At 37.0% G+C, this 17,757-nt stretch overlaps 4 protein-coding genes across 4 annotated transcripts; 1 reads left to right on the forward strand and 3 right to left on the reverse strand.

The window, feature by feature from the left end:
• Positions 1 to 364: 364 nt before the first annotated feature.
• LOC147490593 (uncharacterized) lies at positions 365 to 5,956 on the forward strand. The gene is made up of 3 exons (XM_086563796.1): positions 365 to 899; positions 2,063 to 3,647; positions 4,446 to 5,956. The coding sequence occupies exons 1-3, from the start codon at positions 491 to 493 to the stop codon at positions 5,602 to 5,604; spliced, it is 3,153 nt and encodes a 1,050-aa protein (XP_086419922.1). The 5' UTR covers positions 365 to 490; the 3' UTR covers positions 5,605 to 5,956.
• Positions 5,957 to 6,027: 71 nt separating this feature from the next.
• On the reverse strand, positions 6,028 to 7,387 carry LOC147490594 (uncharacterized). Its single transcript, XM_086563797.1, has 2 exons — positions 7,115 to 7,387; positions 6,028 to 7,021 (listed from the first exon to the last, which is right to left on the reverse strand). The coding sequence occupies exons 1-2, from the start codon at positions 7,257 to 7,259 to the stop codon at positions 6,093 to 6,095; spliced, it is 1,074 nt and encodes a 357-aa protein (XP_086419923.1). The 5' UTR covers positions 7,260 to 7,387; the 3' UTR covers positions 6,028 to 6,092.
• A 1,535-nt stretch (positions 7,388 to 8,922) lies between these two features.
• Positions 8,923 to 10,193, reverse strand: LOC147490595 (uncharacterized). The gene is made up of 4 exons (XM_086563799.1): positions 9,913 to 10,193; positions 9,707 to 9,822; positions 9,267 to 9,623; positions 8,923 to 9,120 (listed from the first exon to the last, which is right to left on the reverse strand). Exons 1-4 carry the CDS (start codon positions 10,046 to 10,048, stop codon positions 9,058 to 9,060), a joined length of 672 nt encoding a protein of 223 aa, XP_086419925.1. The 5' UTR covers positions 10,049 to 10,193; the 3' UTR covers positions 8,923 to 9,057.
• A 1,131-nt stretch (positions 10,194 to 11,324) lies between these two features.
• Positions 11,325 to 17,269, reverse strand: LOC147490596 (bZIP transcription factor 12-like). Its single transcript, XM_086563798.1, has 4 exons — positions 16,377 to 17,269; positions 16,208 to 16,279; positions 14,806 to 14,835; positions 11,325 to 11,879 (listed from the first exon to the last, which is right to left on the reverse strand). The coding sequence occupies exons 1-4, from the start codon at positions 17,088 to 17,090 to the stop codon at positions 11,793 to 11,795; spliced, it is 903 nt and encodes a 300-aa protein (XP_086419924.1). The 5' UTR covers positions 17,091 to 17,269; the 3' UTR covers positions 11,325 to 11,792.
• Positions 17,270 to 17,757: the final 488 nt, after the last annotated feature.

The following is a 17,757-nucleotide window of genomic DNA, read 5'->3' on the forward strand; positions in this document are numbered from 1 at the left end:
GGGTTTGGGTCAACATTGATTTGGTAAAACTAGGATTGGAAAGTGGAGATTGAGAAAGGAAGGTAAGTGGAGATTTTTCAAATTGAGAGAGTAAATTTGTTTTGGTACATCTCTTAGTTCTTTTGTCCATAATTCTAATTAACCATCTCTAATCAATTAAAACAAATTTTGGTTTAAGCAAAAATGTTATTTATCTCTAACCAACAAGTTTCTAAATTTGATATATACAGTAACTATAAATACTGATCTCATTTAAAACAGGTTTGCCAATAAATAAAAATATATATATATATATATATATATATATATATATATATATATATATATATATAGTTTTAGTAAATTTTGTAGGGTTTAAGAAAGGTTGTGGAACCCTCTCTCCTTTTCATTCCTAAAATAAAGCCTTTCTCCAACCTTATTTAATTCTCTATCCTTAAAACCCCTTAAACCCTAAACCCTCACTCTCTCTCTCACTCACTTCACACACCAAATGAATTCCATAACCTCAAAAACCATTTCTTTCCGTTCTTCTTCATCAACAACTTCACTCTACTCTCATTTCTTCCTCTTCTATTCAACTTCTACCAAAAGCACCACAAATTCACATTCTTTCTCTTCTTCTTCTTCTTCTTCTTCTTCAGATGAATATAATAGAAATGTTTGTAATGATGAACAGAATAGGAATGTTAAAGTTTCAGTGTGGTGGGATTTTGAGAATTGTAATGTGCCTTGTGGTGTGAATGCTATGAAAGTTGCACAGAGGATTACTTCTGCACTTAGAGTTAATGGGATTAAAGGGCCTGTTAGTATTACGGCGTTTGGCGATTTTATTCAGCTTTCGAGGAATACTCAGGAAATTCTTTCTTTGACTGGTGTTTCGCTTAATCATGTTCCTCGCGGTTAGTTTCTGTGATTTTGTTTAAATTGTTTTGGTGTTTAGGCTTTGTGGAATTTGGAAATGGTCCTAAAAAATGCTTGTAATTGATTGGATTAGAATTTGCTGTTGAAAGTTTATACATGAGTAGTTTATCCTTTTGTTTTGTGAATTTAAAATTTTTCCGCGCATGATTCAGCCAGAATCTTCGTGGTAAGGTTTTAAAGACAAGAAACAAGATTATTTGTGTGTATTTTGGGGGTATGAGTTTTGGTTTGGCCGTTTGATATCCAAAATTGTTGACGGATTCAATCATGACTGGGAGTAGCGATGGCTCGTGCTTGAAGTTTGTCTTATAGATCTTGGGTCCACAAGGTGGGTTTTGTGTTGCAGGGTTTGTTTCTTTGAGCTTCTCATTTATTGATTTGAAGTTCTTTAAGAAATTACAGTTTCCTATTTGTGATTGTAAAGAGCTTTGAGTCTTGGTATGTGCTGAATGTAAATTCATATTGTATTTTCCTCATAAGGTTATGTCTTCCTATGTAACATTTGGTTTCACTTTCATTGGTTTTTTGCACCTGGGCGGCATTGGAAATGCTTTGTAACCTTGGATATGCCAAATGATGAAATGAACGGGATAGGCAATGGGATCTGTCCCTTTGAATTCAGAAGGCATTTTCATATAGTTGACCTTGATGCGCTACATACCACGGGATTTTTTTCCCACAAAGCCCTCAAAGTAGCTCCTTAATGATTTACCTGTGCTATTTGTTTCAAGTTTAAACTATGTTGTCCTCCAATATATTTGGAGTTTGTTTAGTTGGATAACCTTGTATGTATTGGAAAATCAAATTAAAGTATAAACATTCATCTGAGGTTTTTAAGTGTTTCTTTCTTTGCAGCCACAATTGTTTAAATTTTTTTGTACCCGGACCTTTTATTTATTTGGACTGTTCCTTGTGTGCACTGGTTACATGAATTTAGCTATTGTGTTTCCTTACGTGTTACATTAGAATATAATAATAACCGTTATGGATTCGTGCATTCGGGTTGTTTGCCAATCTGAACATGAAGTTTATAAATCACCATTTGGTGCCAAACATACTTACACTATTCTGGAATCAGTATGTTCCCAGTTCCTTTTTCGTTGTTAACTTGCCAGCGATAATCACACTTATTTTGATGCAGGTGGAAAGAACAGTGCTGACAGGGCTCTTCTTGCTGATCTTGTGTTTTGGGTATCTCAAAATCCTCCACCAGCACATCTTTTCATAATTTCTGGGGACACAGACTTTGCAAACATTTTACATCGTTTGAGGATGAATAACTACAATATATTACTTGCCAGTGGTGAATCTGCTCCTGGTGTACTTTGCAGTGCTGCAAGTATCATGTGGCATTGGAACCATCTGGTTAGAGGGGAAAATTATAATGGAAAGCATTTTAACCAGCCCCCAGATGGCCCATGGGAGTCTTGGTATGGCCAGTATAAAGGGCCTCTAGAAGACCCCTTCCCAGAAACGGGGCAGCCAGCTTGTGTGCAAGCTGAACATTCTTCAGATGCTACCACAGATGCTAAAATTCGGCCAATTCCAACCGCTACTGTGAATCGGATTCGTCAAGTAGTGAGTTTATATCCCAAAGGAATTTTGATTACAGAGCTCCGCAGTGAATTAATGAAAAACAAGGTGCAGATGGATAAAGACTTCTTTGGACATAAAAAATTCTCTCACTTGCTTAGGTCAATACCCAATGTGTTGAAGCTTGATATGGCTGAGGAGGGTCAGATACTTGTCCATGGTATTCAGCCGAAGTTAGCCGAAAATGTTAATCTGCCAAAAGATCTCAAGCCTGTTAATCAGCTAAAAGTTGATGAGCCAGTTGATCGACAAACGGTTGTTGAGCCAGTTGATCAGCTTAAAGTTGCTGAGCCAATTGATCGGCAAAAGGTTGTTAGGCCAGTTGATCGACAAACGGTTGTTGCGCCAATTGATCAGCTTAAAGTTGCTGAGCCAATTGATCGACAAAAGGTCGTTAGGCCAGTTGATCAGCCAAAAGTTGCTGAGCCAGTTGATGGACAAAAGGTCGTTGGGCCAGTTGATCAGCCAAAAGTTGCCAAACCAGTTAATTCTAAATTGAGACAGTCCACAGGTTTGGAAGCTAATGATAGTGGCAGGAGCAAAATGGTAACTGCTGAACTAAAAGGCAAAAAATGTGTTTCAAGGACAGATGTGAAAGAAAAATCATCATCACCAGCACATGCCCCAACCACAGAAGCTCCTCCTCCAGTTGACCACAAAGAAAACGATGTAGATCTTAAGGAGGTTGATTCCAATCCTACGGAGCAAAGTGACTCCATTCCTAAGGTGGGACTTTTTCGAAGAATGTGGAGAACTTTTTTTGGCCGTAATGTTGACGCTTCTGTTAAGGATACTACTTCTCTTGAACTTTGTTCTGCTAGTGCTGATAATGTTGAGAAGGGAGAGTCTGAGGAGAAATCAGTTTCTACAGAAAAAGATATAACGGATTCTGAAGGGAGAAATAAATCAAGCCGGAGAGTAGGTATGTTTGGTAGGACTGTGAACTGGTGGAGATCTGGGAAATCCAAGGCAAATCGTGATAATACAAGTGAACAAGGTGGGGAAGAATTGAATCAAACAAACAATAAAACTGACAATAGTGAGTTATTCTCAAAGGTTTCTTTTTGGGAGAATACGCAGTTATTCTTACACACTCCAAAAGGTGCAGCCTTGATCTCCCAATCGAAAACCAGGTTTCCCTCCAACTCTGTATAAATCCTTCTCATTATTTGTGTTCCTGTTTTGTTGGTGATTAATTCTTGGCCATCCAGCCCCTCACATTGAATGGTGATTAATTCTTTTGGTTTGTTTCTTTTAACTTTTGTCTTGGGCATTTTCCCTTTCTTGAGAGTCATTAGCTTCCCAATTATAGTGTGACTCCAAAGTTCACAATTGGCCATTTATGTTTTTTGGCAATATTTTTTTTTTCCTGTAGCTTGAAGTAATTTTAAAAATTACTCTTCAGATTTGGCACGATGTTTACCCAACTCTAAGTATAGAACTTCTTAACATACATTGTTTCTTCTTCTTTTTTCCCTCTTTTTTTATAGTGAAATTTCAGTTTACCAATCTAAAAAGATGGTATGTAAGTCTCTCAGGATCCGATAAACTGGAACAATGTGAGTGTCATATTGAGGCAGCTTATTGCTGTGTAAGGAAAACAACACTTTACTCCACCGGATCTGTCAAATAATATGTTGGTGACACTCCTGCATATTAGATTTCCAGTGTTGTGATCTACGTCAGCCTTATAGAAAATGTTTACTTTAATTTCTGAATTTAATATATTTTCGTTTAAAATGTGAATTTGTATGTGAAGAATCGATTCCTTTTGCCGTGCCATGTCCCTACATCTCTTATAGACGCCGGCACGCCGCCACCTTCTCCCATATATTTATTTGATAGTATCTACATTTTTGCAAAACTTTGAGAACACCATTCCCTGACAGTATAGTTTTAATCAGAGTTCTTATTGATCTGGATTTCTGCAGGGAACAGCTTGCACAGCAGTTGCAGAAGGTCTATGCTCCACATCTTAACACTCTTTCCATTGATGATCTCAATCACTTAATAGATGTAATAATTTCTGAGAAGAAATGGGTAGAAGAAAACATCTCCAGAACTTTCCCTTTTGCACTAATTCATCCTTTGTCTACATCAACCTCTGCATCTAAGCCTCACATTTCAAATGGATTGAGTTCTTTGTTTTCATCAGATTTGTCAAACTCTAACTTGCAGAGATCAGTTAATCATGGGAGTGGAAATGGAAACAAAAGCGACAGTTGGACTGTAGCAGGTTCTAATGAAAGGAACAAAGTTGCTTGTGGGAAGTCCAAAAGTGAGATATTAGCAGATTGTCAGAAACTTGTGCTGGAAACTTTAAAGAACCAACCAGCAGGGTTCGGTATGAGCTGCTTCAAAACTATGTTTCTTGAAAAATATGGGTACGCTTTGGATTATCAGAAGCTTGGTTACCCGAAACTGTCAGGCCTATTGGAAACAATCCCCGGGATAGCCGTAGAGTTCAATTTTGTTTTATCTTCAGCAAAATCATCAAAAGCTGTTATCCCCAAGAGTGTATGGGAGAATGATGGTGCCAAAAAGGCAAGTGACTCGGATTCTGATAGTGCGTGGAAGGACAATGATCCTGATAGTGCGTGGAAGGAACTTGGGCCTATCTCTAAGCCCAAGAACTGCATGAGGTCAGAGAATAATGCAGAAACAAAGGAAGGAAAGGAAAATTTAGATTTTGATGACAATTCTTATTTGTCAGATGAGTTTTCAGATTCCGATGGAGAGTCTCCCGTCAGAGATGGATTGGATGGAAAAAGGGTGACCAGGAAGAGTGAGGAAGACAGCTCGCTCCTACAGCTTCTTGATTCATGGCACAAGGATGACAATGGAAAAAAGAGTAGGTTAGATGACAGTGACAATCTTGTGGATTCTTGTAGGAACAAGTCTAAGCTTTCGTCTGAGGTTTGGGTGGATAAAACCCGAGAGATTCTCATTGGAGGACGACGGAAGAAACCTTCTAAGACCTTCTCCTTCATTCCGGATGAAGTCGGACCAGTTGTGGATGATAAGGGGAAGCTTCTAAATAACATACTGGGAAGTTTGAACAATTCATCTGACTTGAAAATCCAGACTTGAAGACTGTTGAAAGCCCTCTTAGGTTGAGTTTAATATGAACATCATGAAGAAAGATTCAGACACATCATGATTAGGATTATTTGCTTTATGTACTTCATAGGGCCCTTTTGATACTTTGAGTTGAAGATTAGCACTGGAAGGTGAGTCTCGATTTGCTTCCATCGTCTCATTAACTGGATTGGATTGTATTTTTAACTTTAAGGTTCCTTCCTCCTCTTCTTCTTTTGAAATTGTTGGCATTGATATTCCTGCAAGCTATGAACTTTTGGATAACTTCTGGATAATTAAAACCCTAATGGTGCAGACCTATTATATTAACAATAAGATATTGTAATTTTTTGCTCTATTCAAATGATTGTTTTGCTGCTTCTAGTAGACACAGATTATTGTGAAGCAAGATAATACTGTTAGTGATTTGAGACAGAAGCCTAACATTTTTTTGATTATTTATAATAACAAGCCCAAACAAATTGTCAAATGATCAGTAATCATTTTTTGGACTTATTACTGCTTCTTATCAATTGAATTACAAGTACTATAAGAAACCCAATAAAAGCAGATCCCGCGAAAATGCAAGGCCCACAAAACCGCCTCTCCTCTTTCTTATTTTCTTCCCTCCCATTTTCCTCATCTTTAAAACTTTCTTCTTGTCGATCTTCAGCCCGTTCTTCTTTCAACTGATCTTCGGGTTCTGGAATATGAGTTGGCAAGTTTTCTGATTCTTCTTTCACTTGTTCTTTGATTGCTTCTTCTTCTTTTTGAATATCTTCATTTCGAATCTCTTTAACTTGATCCTCAAGTAAAGGTTTCGGATGCTGAAGTTCTTGATCTTCTTCAACTTTCACTGGTTCTTCAATGTTCTCTTCATTCTTCATTTGTTCTGGTAATGAAGAATCTTCTTCTTCTTGGGCTTCAAGGACCTGTTCTGGTTCCGGCTCTGTAACTTGTTCAACTTGATCTTTTGCTATTGTTTCAGGAACTTCTATCACGTCGGTTGGAGAAACTGTTTCTTTTGCTTCTTCGTATTCGGTTTCAGGTAACTTTTTCAACGTCGTTTCTTCAACTACATCTCTAATTTCTGGTTGAATTGTTTCTTGTACTTCATTTGCTTGAACTGGATTTGTTTGAGAACTCTCACCTTCTATTACTTCTTCTATTTTAATTCCTTGGATTCCTTTGCTTGCTTTCGGCATGAAAATGGATAAGATTGTGTCTTCTTTGTTGAACTTGGCTTGGATTTTATCAACATTCACGTTATTAGGAATCCGAAAAACCTTTTTGAAGCCTTTCAACTCTACTTCTTTCTTGTGCATTATCCATCTCTTCATCACCATCTCTTGAACTGGTTTCTCTCCACTTATTGAAATTTGTGACTTATCTTTGCTTATATTAATTTTGATTTTCTTCCTTTTGAAACCTGCAGTAATGCGAGACATTCACAATCTCACAAACATAGCACAATAACCAAAAAGAAAAATGATAACATGGAGAACAAAAAGAAGTAGGTTACCTTTAAGATGAGCAGTGAGAACAAACATGTTTTCATCTTCTCTGGAGAGGAAGAGAATGCCAGAGTGATCTTTAGCTATGCGGAGATCAGTAGTCGTAAGATCATCTTTGGTTTTCGTGATTTTGAGTCCTAATTCTAACTCCATTATCGCTTGCAATTCACCTTCTTGATTTTCTGGGATTGTAAGTAGAAGAATAATATATGAAATGTTGCAATCTAAATAGGATTAGGAGGTAGGTACTGTAGGAGTCTAAACTCTAGAGCACGTATCCATTGATTCTTAATTTGAGATTGGTATCACAGATGGAATAAGGGAGGCAATGGGTGCTTTATTATTATTTTGCTTTGGAGGGAAGAATGGTAGCTACACTTTAGTTTACAGCTTTGTGAGTTTGACAAATTTCAGAAGTACTTGTGTTGCACTTATCCCATGGCATGTTCTACAAGGCATTTGAGTCAGCCGAAAGTTGCCAAAAACGAAGGTTTGTTCTTAACTACTCATACGTCGAGGTTGGTTTCACACTAGACCTGATCATGAATCACCCAGATCTTGGTACTGTATTATTGAAGCCACCTTTAGTTAGCTAATTAGGTTGCAATATTGCTGAAACCTCTAGTTTGTTTTTTCCCTTCAATTTCTGAGCTAGAACCAAACTTTAGACTATCTCCAATATTGAATTAGACAATCTTTAGGGGTGCAAGATACAGATGTTAAGAAAGAACTTATAAAGGTGGTTGCGAGGAGATGATCAACCTTAAGGAGTTAAGGTTATTGACACTTGACAGACATCAAAGACAATAAGATGATCACCTACTAATTGCCAGTACCTAATAAAAATCCAGCATTCAGCATATAACTCGCGTGCATGTGATTTCAAATTTTCAATATTTTCATAATACCTCATTCTACTCTAGGTACTGAGCTCGTGCTCTTGTATACTTCACTTCATTTGTCTTTGACAGTTCGCATGCTTTACCTCATTCTATAAATGTGAAAGTTAGTTGTCCAGCCCACTGTGAGACACAGACACTATGATCCCGTGGCCTTAGCACAATAACACTAAACATTATTAAAAACTACGAGAGCATTAGACATTCCTATCATGTTAAAACTTTAGCCAGAGGTTCCTTTTTGACAACCTAATCACTTCAAATAGGCTCACTCCCAATTACTTCGAAGCCAGAATAACCAGTACATACATACAAATATGGAATGATTCCCACTGCCAAGAGAAATGATGGACGCAACTAACTTGTGAGGTGTGTACCCCCTCATTGACTTGCATTAGCATTACTATACTCTTAGCATTATAGCAATGAATCAACCATAATCATTCTATCTACGTAAGGTTTTGACGATGAGAATCATACAACTTGATACGAAATGAAGAACTCAAATAATGACCCTATTAAGAAATGGCTACATTATTACATCATTACAAATATAGCTATAAAATTATACTGTGTACAAATAAAGGAAGAAATGGCTATGAAATGACTCCAGACAAATGTAATATATAAATATAGTTCATAAAAATGCCTATAACAACTATTCTTTGGAGGGTCTACCGTCTACCAACAAAAAAGACATTCTCTACAAATAGTTACCAGTAAAGCTAGATTAGTCCTAGAGGTTTTTCAAGCCAACAGATTGATGGGAAAGAGGGAAAGAAAAAAATGGCCAAGGATAATTGATGGGATGTGAAAAGCATACTAAAGATGCTCATGAAATGATTACAAAGTAAAAACAAGACTAATTTTAGTTATGATCTAAGCACATACTACACTATACTAGATACAAGGCAAAGTTGAAGGAATTCATGAGTTCTCACTCTAAAAGTTGAATGGATTACAAAATCACTTCTAAGTTCTAACTAGCTAGCTTTGTCACATAAAAACATATTCCAAGTTTCCAACTGAACCCAGCCCATCATATACAATTTTTAGTAAAGCATCATCCATACCATAAAACAGAGAAGAATTTGAAGTGAACACAGCCCCACCATCTGCACAACCACCGAACAAAGAATCCAATGAAACTCCATTAATTCAAAATTTTCATAACATTTCCCCAAAAGAGGGACAAAGAGAGAGACAAAGACCATCTAAAACATAAAAGTGAAAAAAACAAAGCAAACTAGCACATGGATACCTGTACTACACCACTAGAAATGGGTAATGGGCGAATTGTGGCAGCATCAGTTTCACCAGTAGGCAGAGGAACAGCTGGATTACTGTTGATAAAAGGTATTCCACCACCTTTATCTGGCAATACAGGTTTAGTACTTGTTGGTGCTGGACTTGAACTTGGTTGAGGTGAAAGGAAACGCCACTGAGTTGCCGGAGTAGATGACACAAGCCCACCAGAGCTTGGTGATGGAGCTTCCTGAGGTGCTAATTCTGGTGGTGTTAGAGATACCCTTATTGGAAGCTTGTCACCATCTCGGCACGCTTTTAGAGAACCATTGTTGAATAAGAAGTAGAAGTAACCAGGGCGTGAGGGGTGCCACTAAACACACAGACACAGAGAAAAATGCTAGTTCAGCTAATATTTGAAAATACTCAATTAAAGAAAAGGGGAAGAAATGATACCGTGAAGGAGTTGGAGTTGGGTTTAGTGAGAAGGATAGCTTGAGTGAAGTTGCAGACTTTGAAGGCTCTTTTGTTCTGGAAAATGTAGAGGTTGTAGTGTAGTTTGTGTCTGAAAACTGAAAGAGAGAACAAGAGACATGTCAGTTTTATTTTATAAGTGTGATAAGAAAAAGAAAAAAAAAAAAAAAAAATGTTGTTTAACTTACTGATAGTGTCACCAACAAGTACACTGGGATTTTTCCACTCTGCAAGTCCATCTACAAGTATAGTTGTAGAAATAGAGGGTTTTAGAAGTAATGTGAAGAGAGAAAGGAGGAAGAGCATGGAGGATGAGGTCTCCATTGTTTTTCTCTTGTATTCTAATTAAGCTGTTGCTGTTTTAAAATTTGTACTTTTATGTTTGAGTGAGATAGACTGCAGTAGGCCAACAGTGTCGGGTGTGTTTGGCTACTAGGGAATGGGATAAATGCAGGACACAGGGAAAGATGGTCCTTGAAGCTTTTTGGAGACTGTGTTTTACAGTAAGAAAAGTGAAGTGATTTTGCTTTGCACAAGTTATTATATGAAATTAAATGTAAAAAGAGAACACATGGGTTGGGAAAGAAGGAAAAAGGATGGTAGGCAGTGATTATGGTTATTATTCTAAAATGATTAGGGAGATAATTGTTTAATCACAATTCACAACTGCAGATTTTTTTATCCTTTCTTTTTCTTTTGTGAACTTTATTGGTTCTGTGAGAGAGGGATCTTTAATAATTAATTATGTAACATAAATAACTCCAACAAGTATGTATATGTATGTGGCCTGGGGTTATCTAAAAAATACAAAAAAAAAGTATGTGGCCTAAATTTTACTGAAAGCATAGTTTGCACATCAGTAATACTACACCAACACACTTATTTGACCTACTATTTAAACTTATTGATGTATCAAAAGTCATAACCATTGATTTAAGTCCTAATCATTAATTTACAGAGAGATTCATTGATTTACATAGAAATACGTGTTGGTATGTAGAGAGTAGAGACCCAGTCGCCCAAAGACCGCTGGTTACACCAACATCCGAGCACTATCGACACAAACTTGATCGTGGAGCCTGAAATCTCAAAGAATCCACATTGCTTGAGAAATGGACTAAGATTTACCAAGTACAAGGCGAGAAATGGACCGCTGGGGTTACCCAGCATACATTAGTAATCTACACCAAACATCAAAAGTCATAACCATTAATTTAAGTCCTCGTCATTGATTTACATAGAAATACATATCCGTACCATCGACACAAACTTGATCGTGGAGACTGAAATCTCAATATCGTTTCTTCACATCCACATTGCTTGCTCTATGAGAGAGAAATGTGCTAAGAATAATATTTACTACAATCTACAAGGCGGGGCACGCAAGCATGCACCCTTCGGGTAGATTTTCCCAGAAAAGAAAAACGCCTCAACAGACTTGTGGAGTAATTCATTCTCTTGCAACAGAGAGGAGTGGCACAACTGCCTAATTTCTAAGTGCGTTTCCAAGTTGAAAGTCGTGATAGCAGCATTAGTCATTCACGAGCATAATTCAGTAACAAAACTTTCCCTATTTCTCATAGAGCCGAAATAAAATAAATTGCAGAAACAAGACCATCAGCTATATATTGAGTTGATATACACAAAGTACTACAATATAGCATTACTATTCTATCAGGGCTACTCTAGTATATAAATCACATTAGTTCAAGCTTCTCCCCCTAATTGCAGCAGATGGGGTAACAGCTTTATGTAAGTGATAATGTTCTTTGTTTTTCTCTTTTCTATTTCTATTTCTTCTTCATTCTTCACCAACTAGCATCAATAAAGCCTCATAAACTTGTCTGAGTACTATTTGAAGTGGGCTCCCAACAGCTTGTATAAAAGAAACCATATAAATTATCAGTTTCTTTCTTGCTAGTTTTTGTACTGGAAGCTCTCTCGAAATAGTGTCTCCACTAAATCAAATTTCCAACTACAAGATTTTGCCATCTGCTTGTGCTGAATCGTGAGCTTTGAAGAATAACACTCCTTCCATCTCAAACTATTGGGGGATAAAACAGAAGCTCTACCAATGTGCTGAGCAAGCTCTCCTAAGAACTTGTCGAGGTAGTGATTTTTGCTTTTCTTCAACTGGAATCAAACTTTCCATGAGCTGCAATGCGAAAGAAGTCGATAGTTATCACAGAAAATTCAAGCATAATATTAGCTCATCTTCATACATTATATAACCTTTCAAACAATTGGTTTAGCAAATGCAATTAGGAAGGAGCCAGGTCAAACCGCTATAACACAACTTCATAGGCAAAACACAAAAAGTATAGCAACAAAGTAACACCAAAGAAGAGGGGCACAAGAATTCCAGAAAATGATTGACATAACACACAATGACAACATACTTGAAAACGGAACTAAGCATCTACATCATTTCTAGTGTGACAAGATCATAATGGCAAACTGATGTGAATCTAAAGAAACCCCACTCGAGAAATGATCAACATACAGAAAAAAATAGTACTACAACAAGAAATTCATTTCAATCCAATTGAATAAAACTTACACCATAGATCAACATACAAATACACAATCATATTCCCTGTTAAGTAGGTACAGAGAAACACCGTATGTTGCTATTTCACAACCTAGGTTAAAAATGATCATATATATAACAAAATAATGGCATCACAAGTAAAGACAGATGCATCCCCAATTTGCTACAACTGAATATAAGCAGGACACGAGCAAAACACCCTATTCTACAGAAAAAAGAAACTTTGACGAATCACAAAATAACCATCAAGACAGATGTAAAGAGGCGCTATGCAAGCTGGATGAGATATCTTACAGTAAAATAACAACCAATACAACAAAGAAATACAAAGGGAAATGGCATTTCAAACCTCGAATCTATCTATGACCATCACGTGAATTATATCCTCCACGTAAACTAAAATTGGTCAAGAAAGTCATAATTGTTAACCATCAATGAGAACTCTGCTGTCACTAACAAAGGAGTTTTTTAAACTTAAACAACTTCTTACGCAATTCGAACCATGGTATATTCTTATATAATGAGCCCCTTCCCAATAAAGAATCATTAAGCTCCAGAAATTTTCCAAGGCTACCCCTTGTAATCCTCAAAACAGCCTGCTTACATAAATGTGTAAAACCCGAAGCAACTCCCATAACTCCTTGTTTTCACTAGCATTACTGGTAGTCTGGTATGCAAAAAAAAAAAAAAAAAAAAGGACAGGGACAGTATATAACCCTATATTAACTAATAATTCTTGTACGAATTTTTTTTCCATATTCCAACGCCCAATTCATACTTCTTCTATTATGAGACAGCATGATCCCATTATTCACTACTAATAACCTTGGAGGAAACCCAAGTTTTGGTGAGATTCAACTCAATGCCACCCAAGACCCAACTCAATTTGGGCTTCAAAATGCAAGGGTCACATTTGTCAATTTTAAGAATCCACCCAACATACTATTGACTGGATGCACCATCCTTGAGATATTTATAACAAAATCACACTCTAATTAGAACATAATACTAATCCTCTGAGAATCAATGGGGGCTATCCCTCCGAGAAAATAACAAAAAGTGCTTGAAGTTTTCAAAACTCCTGCAAAACCATTCTAGTCAAAATTTGTCGGTCTAGCAGCCAATCACAAATCACCGGCTAAACCGTAAACCCCACATTTCTCTGATATGCATCAAGGAATCTTATTAGGTGGAGGAAGATTGGTCAAGCTAAGTGGAGATGCTGTAGATGCAGCCATGTATACAAGTGATGTATATAAGCACACGAGAAACCAGAACAAGAAACTCCAGAGCATAGAAAGAAAAGTATCAACTAACTTTGTATAACCAATATTAAGAAGACAGAGACCATCAAACACTATGGTCAGTGTTAAACCGGCAAGATATAAAATATAAAGTCTATTAAATCATAAACAACGAATCACCAGTACTGAGTAGTATCACAAATACAAGTGGTATTGAATGGATCATCGAGAAATCAAAAGGGACGGGATGCGATAAAGATGCGCTGAAGCTGATGTTCAATGGCTTTGTGTATGAGATCTGGCAAGAAAGGAATCGAAGGGTGTTTCAGAATAAGCAGGCAGCAGCAGAGCACATAATACAAGTGGTATTGAATGATACGAAGACAAAGCTTCGAGCATGTCAGTATAAGATGAGTGAGGGGCCGAGTAGAACGCGACTGGAACAGATGTGGAGATTAGATATTGAAGTCGAGAGGAGGCAGGTCAGGTGGTGCAAATGGGAGAGAGATGGAGAAGATGTAAGTATCTTGAATACCGATGGGACATTGCAAGGTACGCGTGGAGGATGGTCAGCAGTGATAAGGAATCACAGTGGAGAAGTTTTGGCGGCAGCAAAGGGAAGTACAGAGTTTAAAAGCATCGCAATAATCGAGCTACAAGGATTAATGCACGGACTCAAGTTGGCTGAAGCCCACAATGTAATGAGAATTAAAGCCCAGACGGACTCAAGTAATGTGGTCTCATTTCTGAAGGCCCAAAATCAATACCCATGGCAGGCAAAGAACATAATGGATGATATACACCACTATATAGGGAAATTGGAAGCATTTTCTATTGTCCATGTATATAGGGAAGCTAATAAGTTGGCAGACGCACTAGCTGCCAATATTCCTACTCTCAGCTTCATAGAGATAGTACCTAGTTCATTTTCTGAAGATGTTAAGAAAATTGTATATGAAGATGCTACAGGCAAGGAATATGCAAGAATGTAAAAGCTCTTATTATTTTATTTATGAAAAGGGGTAAGGGACCTCTCTAAAAACCCTGCTTACCTACCAAAAAAAAAAAGTAGTATCACAAATCAAAGCATTCAAGAGAACTCTTCAGAATGGCCTATTAAACGTCTTCACTAAACTGAAATCTAGTCTACCACTTCAGCTTAATAGAAATGTAATTCAAAAACAAATTTCCAAAAAATATTCTTCAGCCTTTGAATCCTGTCGTGTAATTAAATCAGTCATAAACAGTGTAAAATAAAACATACAATTGGAATACACAACACTTACCTGGTTGTACCTCTCCCTGCTTCGCTCTGCCTGCAATTTAACACTTTTATTAGTTGACTATCTTCTCAAAAGCTCAAGATCCAGAACTGGATACATACACAAACAATTTGACAAAACATATCAAAGCACAAGTTGATGGAAATGTCAACAGCAATATGCATTACTGAATATCCAAATAAAAATATCACATAATGTAATCCATTGGTGACAAAACAAACAGCAACAATGCATTTAGAAACGACTCCAGGAATCAGTTACAGCAGAAGACCATTGAAGGACAAAAATGAATAATTTCTAAAGAAATATCATCACTACTGCGTGTCCTAGCATCCAGCCCACAGTGATTTCGGCATGTGCTTGCATTGATTCAACCCCAAAATAACTTGGACAGTTGGGTGCGTGTGTGTGTGTGTGGGGTGGGGACTGCTCTTCCATGTATAGTAGATGTCACATACACAATAGCCAACACATTCAAAATCCCTTTTTTCGTGTGAGTGTGTGTAGGGTAGGGCCGTAGGGGAGTTGTCTGTAGTATTAGAACTCATTTATAATACATAAAAACGACTGTTCTCAACAAATAAGAAAATCATAAACATATGCACTTTGTACTGTGTTTGATTAAGTGTGTGTACCTAGTGTTCTAATTATAGCTAATCGTTGGGAACAATAGAAAGCAAAGATGTGAAAACAGATGCGATGAGTACTATTACAAAAATATTAGACCTACTAAAAAGTAGAAACAACAAAACTGAAGTTTTGAAACTTGAGAGACCCAAAGAAGAAAGATGACATAGTCATATGGGGAAATAAGATGTCCACCAATTAAATTGCTAAATGATCCCCGTTTTTCTGGTGAGAGTTGATCTTAAGACTCTTTTGTATCTCATAAAAAACATTTCTCTCGTCCACTTATCTGCCTATCTTATGAAACAGTATAAAAACTCGTTCAAATATTACTATGAAGTTTTCCCATCCTCACAATAAACAAGGAATTTTTTCCAAAATACATTCTAATTTTGAATTCCCAAAAATGTTCCTGAGTGGAATCACAGACACAATTGATGCATATAAGAAATTGCTTAACTCTAGTGAAAGACAAGACTTAGTTATCACGCATAGATGAAAGTCAATCACAGTAAACTTTTTTAACTTCCACTCATAACCAGAAAGGATAATGCAAAAATAAAGTGAAAATTTCCTGAAAATCTAATGTTCAATTCACTTAGAAGGGATCAAACTGGACAGTAAATGACCCAATTTCTCTTGTTAACACTACTTCCACAGGGTTACATTACTTGTTTACTAAAATTCACACGCTAAATCCCAGTTCATAACTTATAAAACACAGTAATTGGTTTAAACTACAACTACCATAATAAAAAAAATCCAAAACTAGTTTCACCTGTTCTTTTTGAAGTCGTGCATTTTCCTCCTCCAATTGTGTCACTAAGGATTCCAACTCCACCGTGTACGCCTAAACGCATAATAATAACAAAAAAAAAAAAAAAATCAACTCAACTCTAAACAAACTAGTCCAATAAAAATCAATAAACAAATCATCCAAACTAGACCTGTTTCCTCTCCCTAGACCTAGCAGCAGACTCTCGATTCTTAATCATCCTTCTCTGTCTCTGTTGCGCAACTTTATCAATAGGTTCCAAAACCGCTCTTCTCTTCCCTCTTCCACCACCAGCTCTATCCCCACCATTTCCTAACCAAAGAATCGATCCCGAACCAGACCCACCACCTTCACCACCACCACCACCACCTCCTCCTTGTTGTGCAGCAGCATATCTAGTAGAATCCAAAACCGGATCCACAACAAATCCATGTACCGGTCCAACCATTTGCGGTATCTTCATATCCTCCTCTCTAACCGCTCCAGCTTTAGTCAAAAACTCTTCTAAAGTCATTTCTCCTGGATCTCCTCTAACCTTCCTATCTTCTTCTTCCTCTTCTTCTTCTTCTTCAATTCCATCCTCATTATTATTATTATTACCACCACCTGAAATCTCTTTCCACACTTCTTCAGCAGTCTTTGTACCAGTTTGTTGCAATTGTGATTCAAGTACTCCGTCAATAACTATGTCAGGTGGTGGTGGAGTTGACGGAGGTGGTGGATTTTCACCGTAAATGTTTCTAATTAATTCATCCATACTCATTGATCCGTAGTTTTTAGTATCATTTGTTAGATCAATTGATGAATATGTACTCGTTGTTTTTCTAGGTAGATCCGAATTGTTAGTCGATGATGTTGAAGACGCCATCACTTTTGATGACGCCATTTTTATCTCCTCTTTTCTAGGGTTAGGTTTTGAAATTTATTTAATTTTCAACACTTTCAATTCGAGTGCAGAGATTTTTTTTTTTTTTTTTTTTTTTTTTTTTGCTATAAATGGAAACCAGTTGCCGCTTATAAAGGGCCGGGTTGAGTCGGTAGAAATTTCTTACTGTGCTCTTAACTGGAGTAGATCGTCCTCAAGTGTATGTTTGATCTCTAGAATATTGGAGGGTTTGTTAGGTATGGTGGATGTATGCGTGTTGATTTTAGTTATGCCTGTCCTACTTTCGTGAAACAATTTAATCATGTAGACTAAATGTATAGAAATTTGTGCTAGTTGTCATGAGTCATGAGTGCACCACTCAAACTGCTCCAAAGCAACTCTTGAAACGACGTGCTCAGGTACAGTCGGTGAACATATTGGTGTACTAAAAAATCGATATATTTTGGATATATCAGAAATATCGGATATATCCAGCTTTTTTGTGACCCGTCAAAATTTTGTTTTTTATATCGATATATCGAAAATATTGTATCTAAGTATACTGTTAAGCAGTGGGGGTGAGCGGAGTGGGAGAGAAAGATGGAGGAGTGGAGATGGAAAAAGAGGAGTGGAGATTTAGAATGTCTGGAAAGGTAGAGGAAAAGAAAGAGTGAGAGCGAAGCGAAGA

The sequence above is a fragment of the Coptis chinensis genome, chromosome 6 (assembly GCF_015680905.1).
Source record: "Coptis chinensis isolate HL-2020 chromosome 6, ASM1568090v1, whole genome shotgun sequence".
Classification (NCBI taxonomy): domain Eukaryota; kingdom Viridiplantae; phylum Streptophyta; class Magnoliopsida; order Ranunculales; family Ranunculaceae; genus Coptis; species Coptis chinensis.

Bases quoted from the DNA above. Each gene is read 5' to 3' on its own strand.
- LOC147490593 (XM_086563796.1), top strand. From the start codon at position 491: ATGAATTCCATAACCTCAAAAACCATTTCTTTCCGTTCTTCTTCATCA. The intron at 900-2,062 runs GTTAGTTTCTGT...ATTTTGATGCAG, and splicing joins GCTTAATCATGTTCCTCGCG to GTGGAAAGAACAGTGCTGAC. The intron at 3,648-4,445 runs GTTTCCCTCCAA...GGATTTCTGCAG, and splicing joins ATCTCCCAATCGAAAACCAG to GGAACAGCTTGCACAGCAGT.
- LOC147490594 (XM_086563797.1), bottom strand. From the start codon at position 7,259: ATGGAGTTAGAATTAGGACTCAAAATCACGAAAACCAAAGATGATCTT. The intron at 7,022-7,114 runs GTAACCTACTTC...GCATTACTGCAG, and splicing joins TCTCACTGCTCATCTTAAAG to GTTTCAAAAGGAAGAAAATC.
- LOC147490595 (XM_086563799.1), bottom strand. From the start codon at position 10,048: ATGGAGACCTCATCCTCCATGCTCTTCCTCCTTTCTCTCTTCACATTA. The intron at 9,624-9,706 runs GTATCATTTCTT...CTGTGTGTTTAG, and splicing joins CCAACTCCAACTCCTTCACG to TGGCACCCCTCACGCCCTGG. The intron at 9,121-9,266 runs GTATCCATGTGC...GTGGTTGTGCAG, and splicing joins TTTCTAGTGGTGTAGTACAG to ATGGTGGGGCTGTGTTCACT.
- LOC147490596 (XM_086563798.1), bottom strand. From the start codon at position 17,090: ATGGCGTCATCAAAAGTGATGGCGTCTTCAACATCATCGACTAACAAT. The intron at 14,836-16,207 runs GTGAAACTAGTT...GTTAAATTGCAG, and splicing joins CACGACTTCAAAAAGAACAG to GCAGAGCGAAGCAGGGAGAG. The intron at 11,880-14,805 runs GTAAGTGTTGTG...TTCGCATTGCAG, and splicing joins GCAGGGAGAGGTACAACCAG to CTCATGGAAAGTTTGATTCC.